This window comes from Amborella trichopoda, chromosome 2, assembly GCF_054954075.1.
Source record: "Amborella trichopoda isolate Santa Cruz 75 chromosome 2, AtrichopodaSantaCruz75HAP2 v2.0, whole genome shotgun sequence".
NCBI lineage: Eukaryota > Viridiplantae > Streptophyta > Magnoliopsida > Amborellales > Amborellaceae > Amborella > Amborella trichopoda.
In genome coordinates this window covers 58,402,691-58,423,811 of record NC_142337.1, presented here as the reverse complement: position 1 = coordinate 58,423,811, position 21,121 = coordinate 58,402,691, and the positions used below count along the sequence as shown (strand labels likewise).

Genomic DNA, 21,121 nt, shown 5'->3' with positions numbered 1-21,121 from the left:
AACAACAAGAAGCCTTTGAATTTTTACGATTTGATGATTTGATCCGCCTCTCTCTCGCTAAATGTGAGCTACCAGACATACTCCCACGTGATCCTCTCTCCTTCCCACCAGTGGGTTGCTTGCCCCTGCAACTTCCCCCTTTTCTCTCTCTCTATTTTAAATACGCCCTCTCATTCCCCTCGTTTTGGCTGCAAGGATCTTTGCATTTCAGGTTGGTATCCCCTCATCCCCTCTCTCCTCCGCAAGTGTTGATACTTCCCCTGTTTGTTCCATCTACTTCTTACTGATTCCTCTCTCTCTACAAACGATTGAGAGTTTGATTTGAGTGCTTCCGGAGTTTTTGGGTTTTAATCGCATGTTATGTTGTTTTTCCTCTCTCTTCTCTCTCTATAAAGACTCTACATTTTCTTCTCATCTCCCCCTTTCTCTGAAATTGATGGGAATTCGTTTTGAAAATCTCAAAATTTGGGATGTTTAACTCTGAATCTCGTGAATGAAATGTTAGATCGGTGTTTGGTTCTGTTACTTTTTACTGCATTTTGGTTGGACCGGGCTTGATTATTCCAGTGTTTAGGATCGCTTTCTCTGACTTCATTTGCAAGGAATTGACCGATGGGCTTCGAATCCCTGTGCGTGAAGGTGTTGTGTTTGTTGTTTATTAGCTAATTGGTTTAAATTGAGCAAGTGTTATTTGAGATCTGCTTTGTTGTATGCGAGATCAATTTTTGCAATCGAAAATGTTGTATCTTTTTGTATTCTGTGTAGTTTATTGACATTGTTGTACTCCTCTTGATCTGGTTTGTTGCATTGTTGACCTTTTTTTTAACTGATTTACCGACCATTTATCTTAGGAAAAAGTTTATATAAGGTGTCAACCTTATACTGTACAAGTAAGGTGCCCAATAGAGAAGGTTCTTCCTATGCTGAAAACCCTCAAATGGGTCATCTTGACCTTGAGATTCATAGACATGAAAAAAAAAAAAAAAGGGGATTTCTAGTCCTAAAAATAATTAATCTTTTAACACACATTATCTGGACCGTCCGTTTTCAATATTTTCAGCCGTTTATAGATCTGCTTTATCGTCTTCATTTCTGGAACTTTAAACTTCATAATTGGGGGAAACAATAGATTTTCATATCATCGCAAGGCTTTGAGGCACTGAAATTGTATTTTCGGCATAGTTTTGAGGTACACCTTACTTCAATAGTATAAGGTTGACACCTTATACAAACCTCTGCCTTTATTTTAATATCTGAAGCAATAGTATAAGGTTGACACCTTATACAAACCTCCCCCTTTATTTTAATATCTGAACCAATGTAGCAGGACTTTGCCTAGTCCACTCTGACTCGGCCAAGTTACTCGGGCTAAGGCTGACTTGTGGGAGTTCAAGGGGCAACTCGCCTGGCACCAAAAAGAGATGAAAGAAATTTACAAAAATATTAAGCAAGAAAAATATTCAGAATATGTTTTAAGATGTATTTGATGGTTTTTAAGATGATGTGGGAACTTTTCTTATCACATAATCGAAATCTTATCTTTTTCCCTCTTTTGGATTTTTCTCACATATTCATGGTATAAATCAAAATTTTCAATAGTCCATCTTTTTTAGCTTTTTTCATCTGCTGTTGTCATTTAATGATTCCTGTCACTTATTTTATTTTTGCTATTTTTATAATATTTTTAACAAAAGTTTTACCTTTTTTTTTTTAATCTTTTCTTTGGGGTGAACAGGACCCTAGTGCATTTGGACTTGCCAGAATAACTCACCTTGCGCCAGTGGTGAGTACCTGGCCCGTCGTGATTCGAAAAACATTGATCTGAACTGTTGATGAATTTCAGTAATTTACAAATTCCAAAATGTTTGTTTGATCCACTTGAAAGAGAAAGATGACAATGATTAGGATTCGGAATAGCTTTAGAAACTCCGATGGTTAGATCGACCATTGAGTGATGGTATTTCCCTATTGAATATTTGTTGTATATTTGGATAACATTGTTGAATATCTAGTTTGTACTAGTTCTGGAATGTGAATTGAGACATGGTCTATCTGTTTATCAACTCTCTCTCTCTCTCTGTGCTTCTATGAAACTGTTGGAAATTTAGACTATGGAGTAATGAGTTAAATGTCTGGTTCATCAACTTTAGGATTCTGTTCTATACTTCTAGCATGGAAGTATAAAACACCAAAGATGGCCTGAGGTGGAACTCTGAGATTTAAAGCCCAAATATGAAAATCTTATGAAATATTGAAGACTAATAGCCTTTCTCATCTGGTCAATGGATTTTGATTTTTGGTTTTAGCCTTTCTCATCTGGTCAATGGTGTTCGATTTTTGGTTTTTATCGGGGTGGCATGGGCCGTGATATATTTAAGGTTTTCGAGGCATAACTTGCCCTCACCAGCTAACCAGCCTACAATCTTGCTCGTGCAATCTAATTTCTTTTTGTTTAGTCTGAGTGACCAACTGTTTCTTGCCGTGACCAGAGTGCCATATTCTCTTTGGCCAGGCGAGCTTAAGCAGTGTTACTCGGCATTTCTTTCTTTTTTCTCTTTTTCTTTTGCTTTTTTTTTCTATAATTTGTGTTACCTCAACATTCATTTGCTTTGGTTCTTTGATGTTTGACATTTCAACACTTTTGGCTCCTTAATACCCTTCTTGATATTATAAGTACTTTCTGTTATTGATAATAAATTATATAATAATTTTGTAGTTTATTACTAGTCAAATTGATTTATTAGCTCCACATATCTTCTTTATGGAAATTTTGTGACAACTGTTGGGATTATGGTTTTAGTGGTATCTGGGATGTGGGAGTGACAGCTGACGATGTTGTGTTGCAATGTTTCACTTGCCTAGTTTTAGTCCAGAGGGGATCTGACTACCTCTCACCGTAGAAACTAAATTTGATCAGCATTGACACATTGAGAAAAGATCAACAGCCTTCAAAGATCACATTATTTTTTTTGGCTTGAAATCTATGGGTTTCATTTATCACTGAACCTTGTGACCTGTTGTTACTTGTTAGCTTCTCTTGATGACTTCAATGACTTGGCGCTGTTTACTGTTGGAGGTATACGTGCTGGGAATGAGAGAAAGGAACTTTCTAGATATAATGGAGTTTGGAGTTTGCGGTCACATGCGATCAATTCAAATAATTTCATATTTGGACAACCAAATGGGTTCCTACGGAGATAGAAAAGGATTTGTTGGAAAGATAAATATGTTATCTTTCAAATGTCTTAGGCTTTATGCATTTCCAATACCGTTTTTCTGTTCATTATATGACAACTTAGAATGCCCAATTATGAACATGGATGCTGACACATATACAGGGAGCATGAATGTAACTTGGTATTTCCTGAAATCCATGTCATGGGTTTGGATAGAAGTGTCCTATCTGACACATTAATTCATTGATATTGCTTTCACAACATATCTTTGGTAGAACATGTTACATATTAAGTATATATTTATATATTTTATGATAGTAAATTGTTACTTTAGTGAAAATATTTTCCGGAGTATATCAGTATCAGAATCCAATCTTGTCAATCTTGTACATGAAGCATATAAAGTATGTGGGTATCTTAGACGACAACTGATTTCTGTGGACTGCGATAGCTTGAATTAATAAATTTATTACATAGATAACTTCAAACAAGATAAGAAAATTAATTTGTTTGGACGGGACTTTTTTCTCGATACAAAAGCTATCTATATCATATGGAATCTACCCAAGAAATTCCAAATGAAGATGCTTCAGGTTTGATGTTATAAGAACTTGAAGATGGCTTGAGAATCTTAAGATGAAACTTGAGATTTGGAGCCAAAAGTGTAAATTTTGTGAAGAACCAAAGCCTTATGAGCAACCTCACTCAACTGGTGATAATTGCCATTTCAGTTGTTGGGCTGGCCATGTCCATTGATGGACTGAAGGTGTTTAAGGCATGTCTCAGCCTTGCCACAATCAGTTAAGTTCAATGACCCTGTTCACACAATCCAAGATCTTTTTGACTGGATAAAAGTATTAGACAGTCTCAAGCCATAGCTACCCTGACACATCAGTTGGCTCATCATTCTGTTTTCGACATTTTGAGACTTCCAAGACCTGATATTATATGTAGTTCTAATTGTGAATATTATTATAGATTGGTATAATTATATTACAATATTGTTATCGCAATAACTTATTTTGTTTGAAACTTTGAATAAAGTGTTAAAAGAAAGTCATATATCTAATTAAAATTATAAATATTTCAATAACGTTTTTTATTTTGGTTAATGTGCTAAATTTTCAGACTTCCAATATGATGCTGATAAGTTGGACTGCCAAGAGGCGGGGCCCTTGCTCGGCCACACATGGGCAGAGCCCAACTCCAAGTACTTTGGCCAGGCCTGGGCCAGCCTGAATTATATCATAGAGGTCCGTGCTGGCCAGTCCCAGATATGAATTGGGCCGGTCGGGCCAGGCACGGGCCTCATACTGTATACAGCAGTATATAGTATGGCATATTCAGTGTTTAAAAAAGCGCTAGGCGGAACTAGGCGGTTAAGGGGGTCCAGGCCGCCTCGCGCCTAGGCGGGTGCCCAGAACCTAGGTAGCCCAGTAGAAAAATATTTTTTTTGGGTTTTCTCTCTCTAAAATTGCCTCTAATGGGTTTTAGGTTTCAAATGAACCTAAAACCCACAATTTTGCCCATTTAGTATTAAAAAAAGATAAAAAAATACCCTCAAGGAGCTGCATTTTTGCCCCTAGGTGGGGCGCAAGCCCTGGGCGGCTGCCTAGGCGGGTTCAGGCGGGCGCTCAGGGATATCCGCCTAGGTGGCTGCCCAGGAGCTGGGCGGTCCACTTTTTGAAACAGTGGCCATATTATATGGACTACAGCAATATGGTTTAATCTATAGTATAGCATAGCATTGTATGTAGAATAGTATATGAACTACAGTATGTGGTATATGGACTCTGAAAGTATGGTATAGGGACTTCAGAAAAGTCAGCTTTTGGGCTGAGCTAGGGCTGGCCCTTGCCTGGCTGAAAAATTAATCAGACCTAGTATGCCTGGTCTGCACCCAGCCTGCAGGCCATAGAGTGTGTCCAAACCCTACCTTGCCTGCTTGGCAGCCCTATTAATAAGCGAGACATTTTAAGCATTGTAAGCAGGCAAGTTGTGAATGGCATAAGTTCAGTCTAGTGCGGACTAGGTCTTCTTGCTCAAGCTAGATGATTTTTGGCTTGTTGAGGTAGGCCCTAGAGATTTCTCAGAATTCTCATATATAGAATGCTTACGGAGCTTGTTTGTTATCCGGGTGATAAACTTTGAATTTTTAAAATAGTTAAATGGAATTATCAGAATTTTAATAACCACAATGATTATAATTATGTCTAATTTCAGTAGCATAATAATGTATTGAAGCGTGGGACTTGTTGGATACTGACTCTGAAAACCAAATGAAGTGTTAGGCTAACATTGGATGAAGAGCACAATGGCCTTGAAGAGCACAGTCTTTTGGTTATAGCTTGACTGCTTGAGTCTATCATCCCCCTGAAGGTGGTCTGAAAGATCTAGGATCATGGAACTGAATCCATGGAGGTCGTGTGTGCTTAGACAACCTCCTGCGTGACTTCAACCTGGCCAACCTATATTGTCAGAACTAGAATATAATCATTGTTAACTTGGTTTGGAAAATTATCAACCTTTACGACTTCACATTGTTTAATTCCGGGTCCATATCTGTGGATTTTATCTCACCATTTCTTTGGATACCTATATTGCCTTAAATATCAACCAGCGTTCTGAGACTCAGCTGAGGTAACTCGGACTCGGCCGAGTAACTTGGCCTCACCCATAGGGCGAGTTTGGGCGATTTGGTTGTACAACATTTCGTTTTAGTTTAAATATATTAAAACCTCTAATTTGAATCAGATAGCTTAAAGAACCTTTTTGGTTGTTATTTATACGTAAAGTTGGGACTTTTTTTACACCTTTTGAAATATCCTTCTTTTTGGAGTTTAAAAATATAGGTGGCCTCCAAGAGAGTGGATCCCACAATCTCTTGTTAAGAGGTCGATTAATTGTGGAAGCAATAACCAACACGGCCATATGTTTCTTAATGATATAAAAGCGGCACTTTCGCTATATATAACTATAGTTTATTTTTATTTTCTTAAAAAAAAAGGGAGTTGGATTCGGGCGAGTTACTCAGACTCGCTCAAGTAATTCGCCTCGGCCAGGGCCTGAGTACCTTGGCCGAGTCAATGTTTTGAACACTGATATCAACTATCTCAGTTTGGATGTCTTTTGAAGAATCTCTATCATATGGAGAATTTGTATGCTAAAGAGAGTCAATACAAAATCATCCATTTTGGACTGTTACTTTCAGCATAAAGCATTTGATATATTGGCCATTTGATGGTGCCAAGGATATTGGAATTGTGCAAAATTGAAGTTGTTGATGGATGAAAGGAATATGTCTTCTGTTTTGAGCCAGTTTCGATTCCTAAATTTGCTTGCCATATGAATTTTTAACTGATTTTATGTGAAGACAAACTTCAGAATTTAATAATGGTGTATATTTTCTCTCATGAATGAGATTTACCTCCAATAAATTTAAGAATAATACTAAATTTAAGATATTATTCTTCATCATACCTCTACATAAAGAAGGCAAGTGTTAAGATAGGAGGAATGACCTCTAGACATTGATTTCTCATAGGATATTCTATAAATCATGTCAATAACGTATTTCAGAACCCCAAAACCATCACACTTGTCTATTCAGTCAGTATTCATGACCTTCGGATGATACCCTTCAAATATTATTGGTGCCTCGTAAAAGTCTATGTTGTGCATCATCACTCAAAAGTTATCATTCACTCTGGAAATTCTAATGAGCATGACTGATTAAAAAACTAATAGTCAGGTTTGCTCCCAAGGTACATGCTCATTTGAATTTGAGAAAAGATCAAACCATATCGAGAATTTTTTATTTGAAACAGTGTATTTTTATCATAGGCTAAATAGAAAATCTTGAAGAAAAAAGTAAATATTTTAAGTTAGGGAAAAGTTTATATATAAGGTTGCAACCTTAAAATGTAGAATTACAGATGCACCTCAAAAATCTATCGGAAAGGTTGTTTTAATATTGAAAAACCCTCTATTTGATCATCTCAACATTGAGATGTATGAATATAAAAAAAGAAGTTTTTGAGTCTCAGAAATAGTGCATCTTGCAACACATTATCTAGGCCTTCTATTTTCAAGATTTTCATATGTTTATAGATCTCCTTGATTTTAACAAGTTTTAGAGGTTAAAATCTTCTAATTAGATATGAAAATAGATTTTAAGATATTCCTAAGAATTTTTTACAACAAAATTATATGTTATGATAAAATTTGGAGGTGCGCCTTAATTGGATTGTTTAAGGTTGCAACCTTATAGAAACTGCACCCTTTCAGTTATACTTATTTAAAAGGTAAAGTTTATATAAGGGCGAGGCTCTAAACAATCAAATTAAGACGCACCTTAAAAATTCATTAGAAAAGGTTGTGTCGATACTGGAAAACCCTAAAATTCGATCATCTTGACCTCAAGATATATGGACATGAGAAAAAATAGATTTCAAGTCTTGGAAATAGTACATCTTGTAATGTATTACGTAGACCGTCAATTTTCAAGATTTTTAAGTATTCATAGATACGCTCGATCTGCACTATTTTTTAACTTTAAATTTTATAATTAGAGATGAAAATAATTTTTTAGGCCATCATAAAGATTTCTGATATTGAAATAACAAATTTCGGCACTATTTGAAGGTGCGCCCTACTTTGATTGTTTAGGACTTCAGCCTTATACAAATCACATCCTATATAAAATAGGAAAGCAATTTATGCCATAAGAAGAATCATGTGTGACATTTGTTACCGCAATGGGATCACCATGAGCCTTTCCTTACGGGCTGTGAAGATTCTGTACCTTCTGATGATAAACATTCACAAATAGTGCGGTAAATCTCTACCCCCTGTTACAAGATACAGACGACGGTTGCCCTTCTGGTTGAACATATGTCATACACTACCTGTGTACGGGTGTATGGTATACTTCATGATTCTTAATAATTCTCATAATTTCTTTATCAGGTTGAGCTATGTGCTTTTGGTTATATAGAATGAAAAAATTCCTGTATTTTGGCCGTTAATTTATGATTTGGTGTAAGTTGAGTCACGTGGTTTGGTTTTGGGTCATGTGGCTTGTGATTAAGGTTCAGAAGTAGTGTAACTCTGAATTGTCTTTATGGCATCAATTTTGACAGCAATCCTGTCATTCAGGGATCACTCTTTTCCAAAGAATTATCTATGCTGATGGCAGAATATGTCTGATCATCTAGTTGCTCTATTTGAAAGGACATTGTAAAGCTTCTTTAGTCTTTTTGGTGGCTATGTTAGGGTCAATTGGTCATTTTACCTCTATCCCCAAAGTTCTGCAAGTTCATTGTGTCATGTGTGACTCTTCTCCATTGCAAGCCTAGTGGAGCCAGATGGTATATGGGATCTTGTTGTACCAGATGAAACTTTAAAATTAAAACATGGGCAATCTGGATAGAGCCACCAAATATCATGTAGCAATCACATAGATTATGAAAATAATCCAACATTTTAAATTTACTTTTAAAATATTGTATACGAATTTGACCTTTTTAACAGAATTTCTGGCTACTATGCAAATAATCTGGTGAAGTTCTTGTTGTTAATGAAAATTCTTATATTGTTACGTGGTTTTGCTAGGAAAATAGCTACTGTGACCAAATATTTTATTCTTTTTCCAAGCTTTAGGGTATATTCTTCTGAACATGCGTGAAATTCAGCTTCCTTCCTATTCTGATACATGGTAAGATGTAAACGTAATGGAGGCAGAGTATGATATCAACATCTTATTGAAACTTGACATACAACTAGTTGTTGTCACCAGGGGACTTACACACAGATGCTTTCTTATGGACACTTAAACCAACTCAACTTTTCTGTGCATTTGTTCATATTGGTTGCAGTTACTGGTGTTCATATGGGAGTCTTATGTTTTATTGTTGACAGGTGCTCTGTGGAGAGAAATATGGCAACGGGGCAACTTTTCTCAAAAAATACACAAGCCTTGTTCTACAACTATAAGCAACTTCCGATACAACGAATGCTTGATTTCGATTTCCTTTGTGGTATGCATGTGCCTTGTGACTTACGTATGTATATAGTCTCCTCACAGTATACACATTCATGGACACATGTGCTGAACATGAACATGGGACACAGGAAGCTTCAAAACAGTTACCCATAGTAAGAAAACATAAAAGTTAAAGTTATATCTTTTACAAAATCGAAATTTGGAAGCTTGAGTTTATTGTGCATCATCATATTATAGCTGCCTTTTCTTATATACTTGGACTTGGAGAAATATCTTAATGCAATTATTGTAATGATATCATCAGTTATTTCTCTAGTTTGTCATGGTTTAAAATTTTAATCTTCATATCTAAGTTATTTCTTCATTCTTTATTTGATCTTGATTCTCTATGCTTTCTTAGTTTTTTTTTCGGTCTTGTAAACTGTGTGCCCTTTTATGGGGTAAAATCAATCAATTAGAGTGGTTGGTACATGGCCAAATCATGGGATGTGTCCGTGCAGCATAACTCTCATGGCACTAAGGCTTTCAGTTGTCCTATGTTACATGGATTCGTCTGCTTGGGAGCCATGCCCATTTCTAGCCATCTATTGACTGCATACCGACACATATTCTTTTGGATTCTTCATGTTCATTGACTATTGAGTACGTTATTGATGTAGAATTCAATCTTTTTTTTTTGTTTTGAGTTGACAAATTTGTACTTTGAATATATTGTTTGAATTCAAGCAACTAAGACATATTTGAGTTTTTGGATTCTCATCATGAATTAGGATAGTAGTAAGTAATATAGGATTTTTGTTCTCTCTTTATAATATATCTGTATTGCCAAATCTTGTTCTGCATGGAATAGGGAATCCAACGCCATAAACTGTGTCTGGCACTTACACAAGTATCTGTGTGCATGCAACGTATGAATTGCCCGTACACTGTAGTTTGTTATTGTTTATTCCTAGTACTCCACATTAAATTGGAATTCATTTTCTTTACCTCATGGTTTCAGGCCGGGATACACCATCTGTTGCTGGAATTATAAATCCTGGTGCTGAGGGATTCCAAAAACTCTTTTTTGGACAAGAGGAAATTGCCATACCTGTTCATTCTAGGTGACTTTTTCTTTTTTTAGTACTAAAGAGGAAGATATATTTGAATTAGGAAGTGCAACTATGATAATGTAGCATATTTTACTAACTGGAATCCTTCTTTGTACTTGTTTCTGGATTTCGTTTTTGCAGCATTGAAGCGGCTTGTAGTGCACATCCAACTGCTGATGTTTTCATCAATTTTGCTTCCTTCAGAAGGTTTTGCCCCAGACCTACATTTTTCCTTATAGTTTAATTAGACTATGGTATATAGAGCATACACATGTTTGCATCTTGGATTGCAGATTTATTTGTTTTTGTATGTCTGCAGTTCAGCTGCTTCCTCCATGGCTGCATTGAAACAACCAACCATCAGAGTAGTAGCCATAATAGCTGAAGGTGTCCCAGAAGCGGATTCTAAGCAGTTGATTGCATATTCCCGGGCTAACAACAAGGTATTTGAAGATGATTCAATTTCTCAAGTATTACCTTCAATCTTATGAGGGATTATTGCCTGCTGGAACTATGGGGCACATGTGGCATTTGATGATCCTACACATTCCTATTAGTTTTAATCAGTGTTAAAAAACTTGGCCGTGTCGACTTGGACTTGGCTGAGTTACTCAGTCTCGGCACTAAGGCAAGTTCTACTGAAAAACTCATTATTATTAAAAGGTCTTAAATTTTTTTTTTTTTTTAATAAATGAATAATAAATGATGCAAAAATATGTTTGTATGTAATATTTATGTTTTTTATGTTATACTTTATTTGTCGATTTTTCCTCTTTTTATTATTCGGAATTGTTTCATACTATAGATCAATTTTTTCTATATTCCTTCTTTTACTTATATTTTTCTAGTTTTTTTATACTTTTAATGTTATTATTTTAGCTTATTACTATTTTTTTTATTTTTAATAATTTTTTTATATTAGTTTTTGCAATTTTGAGACCTTTGTGAGATCATACACAACTTGGGTAAGTCCAAGTTACTCGGCTTGGGCAGCGGCTGAGTTCCAAGCCTGAACCGAGTTTTTCCACACTGGTTTAATCTTTCGTTGGTGTCTTCTTTTGCCCATTTTACTTTCCTCCTTGTTGCAGCTTATTAATATAAAAGGAAATATGTCTGATAAAAAAAGTGATGTGGTTTGCAGGTTGTTATTGGCCCTGCAACTGTCGGTGGAATTCAAGCAGGAGCTTTTAAAATTGGTGACACTGCAGGTACAATTGACAACATCATCCAGTGCAAGCTTTACAGGCCTGGATCTGTTGGATTTGTCTCCAAATCTGTATGTTCTTTCCTTCTCATGCTTCATTCTTAAAGTTTGTTGGCTATTGTTTGGCTATTGTCCTTGCCATGACATAATATGTCTATTATTGACTCGGAATGTGATAGAAAGTTTGGAGTTGTTGGAAGATTTATGTGTACCATCACGACATTAGGCAACCATGCACTGTTTCCAGACTGAGTAATGAGCAGCATAGTTTGGTTACTTTTTTCTTATTCACCATCTTAAGCAAGAATTTCCATCTTCTGAATATAGTTTCACCTACACAAGCATTAGTACCTGTATACCAAGTAAAGCATGTTTGGACAAAGCTAGAAAGGGGACTTCTTCTATAGCCCTTTTCCTGCACCCATATTTCCTATTTGAGGAAAAAACAAGAATTATATTACTTGATTTGATAAGAATTTCAACCTTTCATCAACTTTGACGACTATACAAATTTCTTGGATCAAAATTCTTGAGAAACTGAATATCCCAATTTTTATATGACTTCTTTAAAGTCATGCCACTGGTTACCAAAGCAATGTGGCCCCTGATCCCTATTTCAACAGAAACCCCTTTTAGGCCATGAGGGCTCAGTCACTAATTGTGTCCCTTAACTTCCCTTGCCAAAGTCTTGACACCAGTTCACATTCCATATGACTTGGCTGACAAGGAATCTTTATTCTGTAAATGTCCAACAAAACACTTTTCCATTTGAGCCAATCCTGGGTTCCCTTTGTAAGCATCTTCCATCCCAAACCTTTCTGCCTGTTGTTGATTTTTTATTGCTAGTTCACTTCTACCTGTTAATGATTATTTATTGCTTCCCTGAAATCTTTTACCATTTGAAACTTATCATCTATGATTGCTAGCATAGATCACAGGGTTCATGGGCTAATAATTCTTTGTGGGTGCAGGGAGGCATGTCAAATGAACTTTACAATACAATCGCCCGTGTAACAGATGGAATTTATGAAGGTAACTAAAAGTTCATGTTCTTCCTTTGTGCATAATTGATCATCATCATCAACATCAGAGCTTTTTCTCAACTAATTGGGGTCGGTTATACAAATCTCAGTCGGCTATTCTGCTCTATTAAAGGTCATACCCTTAGTGAGGACACAGGTCCCCATTTCTTTTCTGACTACTTCCAACCACATCTTTTTGGGCCTATCCCTTGCTCTTATTGAGCCTTCCACTTGAACTAATTTGCACCTACTAACGGATGTTGTACTGGGTCTGCACTGCACATGGTTAGCCTACTTAAGTCTACTTTTTTCTCTTACCTTACCTCCTATCAGTGCAACACCTAAATTCTTCTGAATGTAGTCATTTCGAATTCTATCCCTTCTTGTCTTGCCACTCACCCATCTCAACATCCTCATCTCAATTACACTCATTCTATGGATACATTGTATTTTTGTGCATAATTGATATTTTACATAAATATGTGCTCATGATGGTCATCTTTAGGCATTGCAATCGGGGGAGATGTTTTTCCTGGATCAACTCTCTCTGATCATGTCTTGCGTTTTAATAACATACCACAGGTACATGCGTTGATCCTTTACATGACTTTAGAAATGTATCAAGATGGATATAAGCACCTGTGTAGCAAAACTTTTCACTCATGCAATGGATTTCTGAAATCCAAACCCACTAGTGCGATGCCACTGCAGGGAATATGCCTTCCTAAACAGAGGATACAATGTTCTCAAAATTTATAATTCGTATTGTCATCTAAAATAAGCACGAAGTTTAAGCACTAGAACTCCATTTCATTAGTTTGGAGAAGCTTTGGACACTTAAGTACTGAACCTTGTTTAATCTTTCCGATAAGGAATCTTTGTGGTCTAAATTCCTTGTAGGCCTTAGTTAAAATAACCACCAAACATAAAGTCAAATCCATTTTAACATAGCTCTTTTTTTGTTTTGAGAGGAGTTGTCTATCCGATAGTTGCTTTGCCTTCTTTTGATTCAATTGTGCAATTTGAATCAGGTCAAAATGATGGTTGTGCTTGGGGAGCTTGGTGGGCGAGATGAGTATTCCTTAGTTGAGGCCTTAAAGCAAGGAAGGGTCCATAAGCCAGTGGTTGCTTGGGTTAGTGGTACCTGTGCAAGGCTCTTTAAGTCGGAAGTGCAGTTTGGCCATGCTGTAAGCCCTAGTCCATCATTTTATGCAGAATTTTATTGTTGATTACTTTCTTCCAATTGTTTTGGTAGATAGCTATTTTCCTCATTCAATCTATGGAATTTTTCTTTAACCAGGGTGCTAAAAGTGGTGGTGAGTTGGAATCAGCACAAGGAAAGAATCAAGCATTAAGGGAAGCAGGAGCAATTGTGCCCACATCTTATGAGGCTTTTGAGAGTGTGATTAAAGAGACATTTTATAAGCTTGTAAGTATGTTTGGGTTTTGACTGTAACTTGAAGTTTATTCTGCATGGACACCAACCGTATTTGAAATCTGAGAGCTGGACCTAGCACACTATCATAGAAACTTGAATTATTAAGATTACCTGCATGGGTCAGTTTTGTTTTGGATGGCTCTTTTAACACCAGCTATTATCATTGTCAGAGTCTTTTTCCAACTAATTGGGGCCGGCTTTATGAATCCTTGTCCGCCATTTTGCTCTATTAAGGGCCACATCCTCAGTGGCGCCATAAGTCCCTATATTGTTTCTCACTACTTCCAAACATGTCCTCTTGGGCCTACCCCTTATTATTTTTGAGCCTTCTATTTGAATTAACTCACACCTCCTAACAGGTATTATATTGGGTTTGCCCCGCACATGGCCAGCCCACCTAAGTCGTCTCTCTCATCTTATCGCCTTTTGGTGGCTCACCTAAATTCTCCCGAATGTATTTATTCTGAATATTATTCCTTCTTGCCACTAATCCATCTCAACATCCCCATCTCAACTATACTCATTCTATGGGCATGTTGTTTCTTGACTACCTAACATTCGGAGCCATAAAACAAAGCTGCTCTCACAGCTGTCCTATAGAGCTTGCCCATTAGCGTCATTGGTATGCAGCAATCACATAAAACTCTAATTGCACATCTGCACTTCACCCACTCAGCTCTAATTTTATGTGTGGCATCGTCCTCAATCTCTCCATTCTCTTGGATTATCGACCCAAGATATCAGAAGTGCAATTTTTTTGGTATTTCTTGACCATCAATCTTAACTACTTCCTCATTTCTACTCTTATTATTATTAAACTTGCATTCCACGTACTCTGTCTTAGTTCGGCTAATTTTAAAATCTTTAGATTCTAGAGCATCCCTCCAAAGTTCTAACATTGTGTTGATGCTATTTTGGGTTTCATCGATCAAAACTATGTGGTCCGTGAAAACATGCACCATGGTACCTCATCTTGTACGTATCTAGTTAAGTCGTCCATAACTAAGACAAAGAGGTATGAGCTATTTTAACACCAGTATGGTGTTTAAAAGAGCTGACAAGGACAAGCAATTGCATAAAGGGCAAGTCTCCTCACTTGACCTGGGACAAAATGGTCATTGAAAATTGTTGAGGGGTTTGCATACTGTTTTAATATTTTGAGTTTGACCTGCTTGATCTATGAGGTGTTCCAGGTACTCTGTTGATATTCTCTCCAATTTCTTATGTTTGGCATAGAATGCTGTAGAAATGATGCATGCACCTAGGCTCAATTGGGGCCCTCTCCCCATGGACTCACCCAAAAAACAAATGATGTGTGCATCTATAATCCTGTACAGTTGATCTTTTCTTCCTGTTGAAAAAAGATTCTTTATTATTATGGTATTTTTACATTTCTAAACTGTAGGTTGAGGAAGGAAAGGTTTCTCCAGTTAAGGAAGTGAAGCCTCCTCCTATTCCTGAGGATCTTAACTCAGCTATTAAGAGTGGAAAGGTTCGGGCACCAACTCATATTATCTCCACAATCTCAGATGACCGAGGTTGGATATGAATGACCCATTTCACCGTCCCTTCAGATTATCCTGACCTCAAATTCAATGCTCTCAATGCTTTCTGTTCCTTCTAATTTGTGTAGGTGACGAACCTTGTTATGGTGGTGTTCCTATGTCCACCATTGTAGAGAAAGGCTATGGTGTTGGCGATGTTATTTCACTTTTGTGGTTCAAGCGCAGTCTACCTCGATACTGTACACAGTTCATTGAGGTGGGTTTGCTTTAAGCCTTGCATATAACTGCTTTCCATCCTAATTGATTTCATGGTATTTGCAGTGCTTTAAAACTAGCTGATTCCAACTTTGACTCGGACCGAGTCTGAGCAAAAAAACCTTGGGAACTGGCCAATTCTGATCGGTTCCTGAAGTTTCTTTGATAAATGTTGTAATACTTGGCTGGATTGAACAGCTCCATTCGGGCTCAGGACTCGAATCCAGGGTTTAAAATACTGAAAATTTGGTTCATTTCTGTAGAGTGTTTCATGTTTTCTAACCATGCAAGTGCGATTAAAAATGCATTTATATCTTAAGTAAAATGGAAAGCATAATATGGTCGAATGGATTATGAAAAGTTGGATCATCATCATCTAATGAAATGGACAGTGATGGAGCTTGAGTGGGACCCACCATTGGGTCCTGTCCTTTCCTGATGGGTCGCACTATCTGTCCATCACCATTAATCATTTGATGCTATGAAATAATGGATCATGAAATGATGAATGCTGATTACCCCAATGAACTGTATGTAATTCTGTGTGAATATATTGTAGTTTCCCAAACAGATACTTGTGTTAAAGGCTTGATCGGCTCGTTCTTTCACTATTTGGTAACAAAGTATGTATTATTCCCCATCAGATCTGTATCATGTTATGTGCCGATCATGGTCCTTGTGTGTCTGGTGCCCACAACACGATAGTTACAGCAAGGGCTGGGAAAGATCTAGTCTCAAGCCTTGTTTCAGGTGAGTTAAAAACATCCAAATGTTTTCCTGTGAGCCTGTTTCATAGAAATATGCATCATCTTTTCTTCTTTTTTTTTCCTTTCATCATTTCTTACTGTCACCAATAAAAAGAATTCATCTTTTACTGTTATTTTTTGCTGTATTCATTTAAGTGTGTAAATCCAAATACTAACTCAGATGTTTGATCAACTTCCGCTATATCTAAGGTAGCAAGCCTTGAAATTATAGGGTTATGCTGAAGCTTCCAATTCTGAAACAGGGCTTCTTACTATTGGTCCACGATTTGGTGGTGCTATAGATGATGCTGCTCGGTACTTTAAGGATGCATATGACAGGGTAAGTTCAGAAGGTTTATAGTCCAATTCACTGTGGAAACCATAGTCCTTTGGGGTAATCAATGTCCAATGACATGTAATGTGATGTTTTTTTGTTTTTGTTTTGGGGGGGCGAGAGAGAAAGAGAGAGGGGAACCCCCATGAATGGGGTCCTGTCCTTTTCTGGTGAGGCTCACTGCCTTTCATCATTGTCTTGTTGTCTCACCTGACCGTGATGACCACGATGGACTTTGGTTTCTGGTAGTCAATTCAAGTAGTGTACACTAAAAGAACTTCGTTCTTTGAGGATTTATCTGAAAAAACTCTTCTTTTGGTGAAAGGGATTTAGATAGGGTTTTCATCCATTCTTACCTTTTAGAAACTAGTGACATACTTTTTTATGTTCTGGTTGTTTGAGATACAATTCTGCTCATTAGTGTAACCCTATGATGTTTCTCTCAGGGTCTTTCTCCATATGAGTTTGTGGAAAGTATGAAAAAGAAAGGCATTCGAGTGCCTGGCATTGGTCACAGGTATGGTGATCTTTTTATGCGGGATAAATTAACGCTTGTGTGCCAAGTCTATTAGTTAAAGTGTAGTTATACCATAATCTAATAAAGTATGGATGAGGTGGATGAAAATTCAAAGCGCATCCACTGTACATTGCTGCTGATGGTCAGTGGAGATTAAACTAGAGGCTCACTAAGACATCCAAAAGTAAAGTTAATCTCTGCTATCCTTCTTCAGGAACCAACGGTGGATGACATCTGAAGTACCCATTAACCAGACACCAGAGGATTATGGTGTATTTTTCTTTGTTAAATAGCATCAAGCAAAACTTTGACAAATATTTTCTTGTTTTTCATCCTGTACTTTCTGCCATATCAGCTCTAATTTGGTGACCCTGCTCAAAAAGCAGTTGTATGAATCCTATGTCTCGCATCCTCGTCATCGACAAATTCACTTTCATTACTAACTATACCCCATTTTCTGACTCTAATTCATGAGCTGGACTTTTTCTATGCTTTTTAAACAAAAAGCCTTGGTTGCCACTGTACTTTCAAAACCACAAATCATATGGTTGCTTCTAGATCCGGAACCTGAATATTGTTGTGTTTGAATCTCAACCTACTGACCCTTTGGTCTGAATCCATTTCTAGAAGCTTTAACTGCATCAATCATTTCTAGAGTTCCAGATTCTGCAGCTTTGCCATGGTTTACATAAGTAAATATACATGCATCCATGTAAATGTATATTTGTACGTATGCATTTGGTGGAATTGATATCTGAAAGGTTTCTCCTGTTGTTTGAAGAATTAAGAGGGGAGACAACAAAGACAAGAGAGTCGAGCTACTTCAGGAATATGCACGTACCCACTTCCCATCCGTGAAATACATGGAGTATGCAGTCCAAGTGGAGACATACACTCTTTCCAAGGCCAACAATCTGGTCCTCAATGTGGATGGTGCAATTGGTTCCCTCTTTTTGGATCTCCTTGCCAGTAGTGGGATGTTCACAAAGCAAGAAATTGATGAGATTATCGAGATTGGTTATCTCAATGGGCTTTTTGTGCTGGCTCGTTCAATTGGTTTGATTGGGTGAGTTGCATGCCTGTTCAGCCAGCATTGGATTTTGGATTTTGGATTTTTGAATTTAATTTTGGGGGACCTATGATAAAATGGGAGTGATTTCAAAAATCATTACTTGAATGGCACTCTGTTTTTCTTTTTTATACCTCCACGGTATGACAAAGGGATAGGATTGTTCAACTGCTCTACTTGTCCAAAGAAAGACAGTTGGTTTTGCCTGACGCTGACTGAAATTTCAAAAAATGGCAGTACACCATTACAGCTGCCTTTGGTTTATTGTTAATAGCGGCCTGTTATGATGTTTTTTTAAAACAGGGTGCATAGAAGTTCTTTAGTAATAGCATTATTTCAGTTTCTCAAATAGAAGAAAAAGCATGATTTCAATGTAAGAATGGCTGACTGTGAAACAACACAGTCTCTCTCTCTCTCTCTCTCTCTCTCTCTCTCCCCTGCTGGGCATGGCTTGGAATAATTTCTCATAGTGCTGCAATGGGTGATCCCAATGCCCATTCTATCTACAGCTAAGCTGCCATCTTTGCCACCCAGAGAGAGCTAAGTTGCCACCTTTGCACTTAGAGAGAGAGAGAGAGTATACTCTGTCTGGTTATGTGGCTTGGTTTGACAAAATCTCTTGGATTGTGGCAGGCATACCTTCGACCAGAAGAGATTGAAGCAACCACTGTACAGGCACCCATGGGAAGACGTCCTCTACACAAAGTAAATGGGCACCTGTTCAATTTTCAGGTTCTCCTTTTCCTTTATTTAAACTTCCATCTCCTTGAATTTTCTAATGATTATATATTTTTTCCTCTTCCGGTTTGCATTTCCTGCCAAAATGGCATGCCGGAAGTTATGTATCAGTCTCCGTACTGCTTGAGTTGCTTGTTTCAATTTGTTGATCAGAGGCTATCTTTTATTTTTATTTTCTTTTTTCTTTTTTGGTGGATAGAGGCTATATAAATATTATATGAATATCAGTGAAGCCCCTATGTTACTAATGGAACTAACAACCGAGTCTGAAGATTTTGGTTTTTCCATCTATATTCTGGTGGCTATCGTTTTATGATTTTTTTTTTTTTATTGCATTATCCTCAATCTTATTGAGTGGATCACGTATTGAACTATCCCAGATTGCCTTTTATATTTTTGAGGGTGATCTTATCATGCAAAAACTTTATAAGAAATGGTGGGGGCCAGAAACACAGGTCCCTGTGGTTTAAAGGATTGATATATACGAGTTTGAGACGGGTAGGTGTTGATGTCTAAAACTCATGCTCCTGTTTGATGATTATGCCTCAAAGTCAGGTTCATTTGATTCTGGATATTTGAACATCAGAGAGAGAGGACCCTTTTTTAAAACAAAAATCCAACCACCTTTCAGACTACGTGAGCGAAAAGCCCCAAAGAACCTCTCTCTCTCAATAACTACCTGATTTCAACCAATTTGAAAGCCCACATAATAAGTGAATGCACCTCCAAGGCCATCTTAGTAATGTCGTTAGATTATTAGGTTTTATGTAACTCAGGCAGCATTCAATTATTTTCTTGGATCCAGCTTTAGATTAGGTTTTATGTAACTCAGGCAGCATTCAATTATTTTCATGGATCCAGCTTTAGATTAGGTTTTATGTAACTCAGGCAGCAGTCAATTATTTTCTTGGATCCAGCATGTGTAAGCTCAAAAATATCAAAATATGTTTTAGCACATGGATTACTAAAAGATATTTGCAGTGAATTTATGATTACCACTGCCAGATTAGGAGGTATAGAGCGGTAAACATGGACATGTTAATCAGGCATGGGCTTGATCGTTAGTTTATTTTTTTGGACCGATACTGTCTGTTGTTGATGATTTTACACAACTACTGCGCAAGTTTGGCTCCTATCGCTGTACTGCCTTGAATGAAAACGAAAATGGAAAATATGTCATGTTACCTCAAAACCCATACACATGAAATAACTTTCCCAGCAATGCTATTTCACTGGATTGGAACCAAGTTGGGGGCAATAGATATAATGTTAATGGCTTACTGAGCTCTAAAGTGATCACTGGTGCGTTCTTTCTTTCTTCCTTCTTTGTTCAATGCTCCTCGTCTCCCTATGAGCTCAGAATACACATTCAAAAGAGGTCAGATTGGCTAAGAAAGTGTTATACCTAATGAATATGGGATAATAAGTAAAATAGAATTGAAAGCCAGATGGAACTATTATGAGATATAATAAAATTGCAGAAAATGTCCAATGTGTAATAGGCGGAGAAAAGTTCATTATAGAAAAATAGGACAATCAAAAGGACATGATTGTGATATTTTATTAGGTATTGACTTCTTAAAAGCTAATAGTCCCTTTATACAATAACAAGATTATGTAGCCGTAACCAATGGTTTAAAAAGCGAATCGGTGATCGGGATTGGGCACCTCAAAAATCGATCCGGATCGGCGAATTGGCGATCCAAATTGGGAATCAGTTGAATCGGTCGGATTAAATCTTCAAAAAATTTGAAAAAATTATTAAAATTCATTATAAATGTTGTTTTTTAGAAATCCAATAAGAAATGAGGGTACCACATTATTAACTTTTATTTTTTTATCAATTTGTGAATATTGAGATGCTCTTTCTCTGTAAAAACTTAAATATTAAATTTGCATCACATAAAAGAAAAATCATAGAATTATTATAGATAAAATATATAATTATATATAGATTATAATAAAGAGTAGGCTAAATCAATGAAAGAATAGCCATTTAAAATATCGTTTTTGAGGCTAGAA

The 21,121-nt window shown here is 36.9% G+C and overlaps 1 protein-coding gene across 2 annotated transcripts; it reads left to right on the top strand.

The window, feature by feature from the left end:
• LOC18431257 (ATP-citrate synthase beta chain protein 2) lies at positions 1-19,390 on the top strand. Of its 2 annotated transcripts, XM_020665502.2 has the most exons (18): positions 1-211; positions 1,736-1,783; positions 9,096-9,214; positions 10,181-10,283; positions 10,413-10,478; positions 10,591-10,714; positions 11,413-11,547; positions 12,447-12,507; positions 13,003-13,079; positions 13,529-13,684; positions 13,798-13,926; positions 15,341-15,473; positions 15,569-15,696; positions 16,340-16,445; positions 16,705-16,781; positions 17,222-17,292; positions 18,074-18,358; positions 18,995-19,390. In XM_020665502.2, exons 3-18 carry the CDS (start codon positions 9,115-9,117, stop codon positions 19,068-19,070), a joined length of 1,827 nt encoding a protein of 608 aa, XP_020521161.1. In that variant the 5' UTR covers positions 1-211; positions 1,736-1,783; positions 9,096-9,114; the 3' UTR covers positions 19,071-19,390. The 2 variants fall into 2 exon arrangements, with proteins under 2 accessions (XP_020521161.1, XP_011622212.1); XM_011623910.3 differs by lacking the exon at positions 1,736-1,783.
• Positions 19,391-21,121: the final 1,731 nt, after the last annotated feature.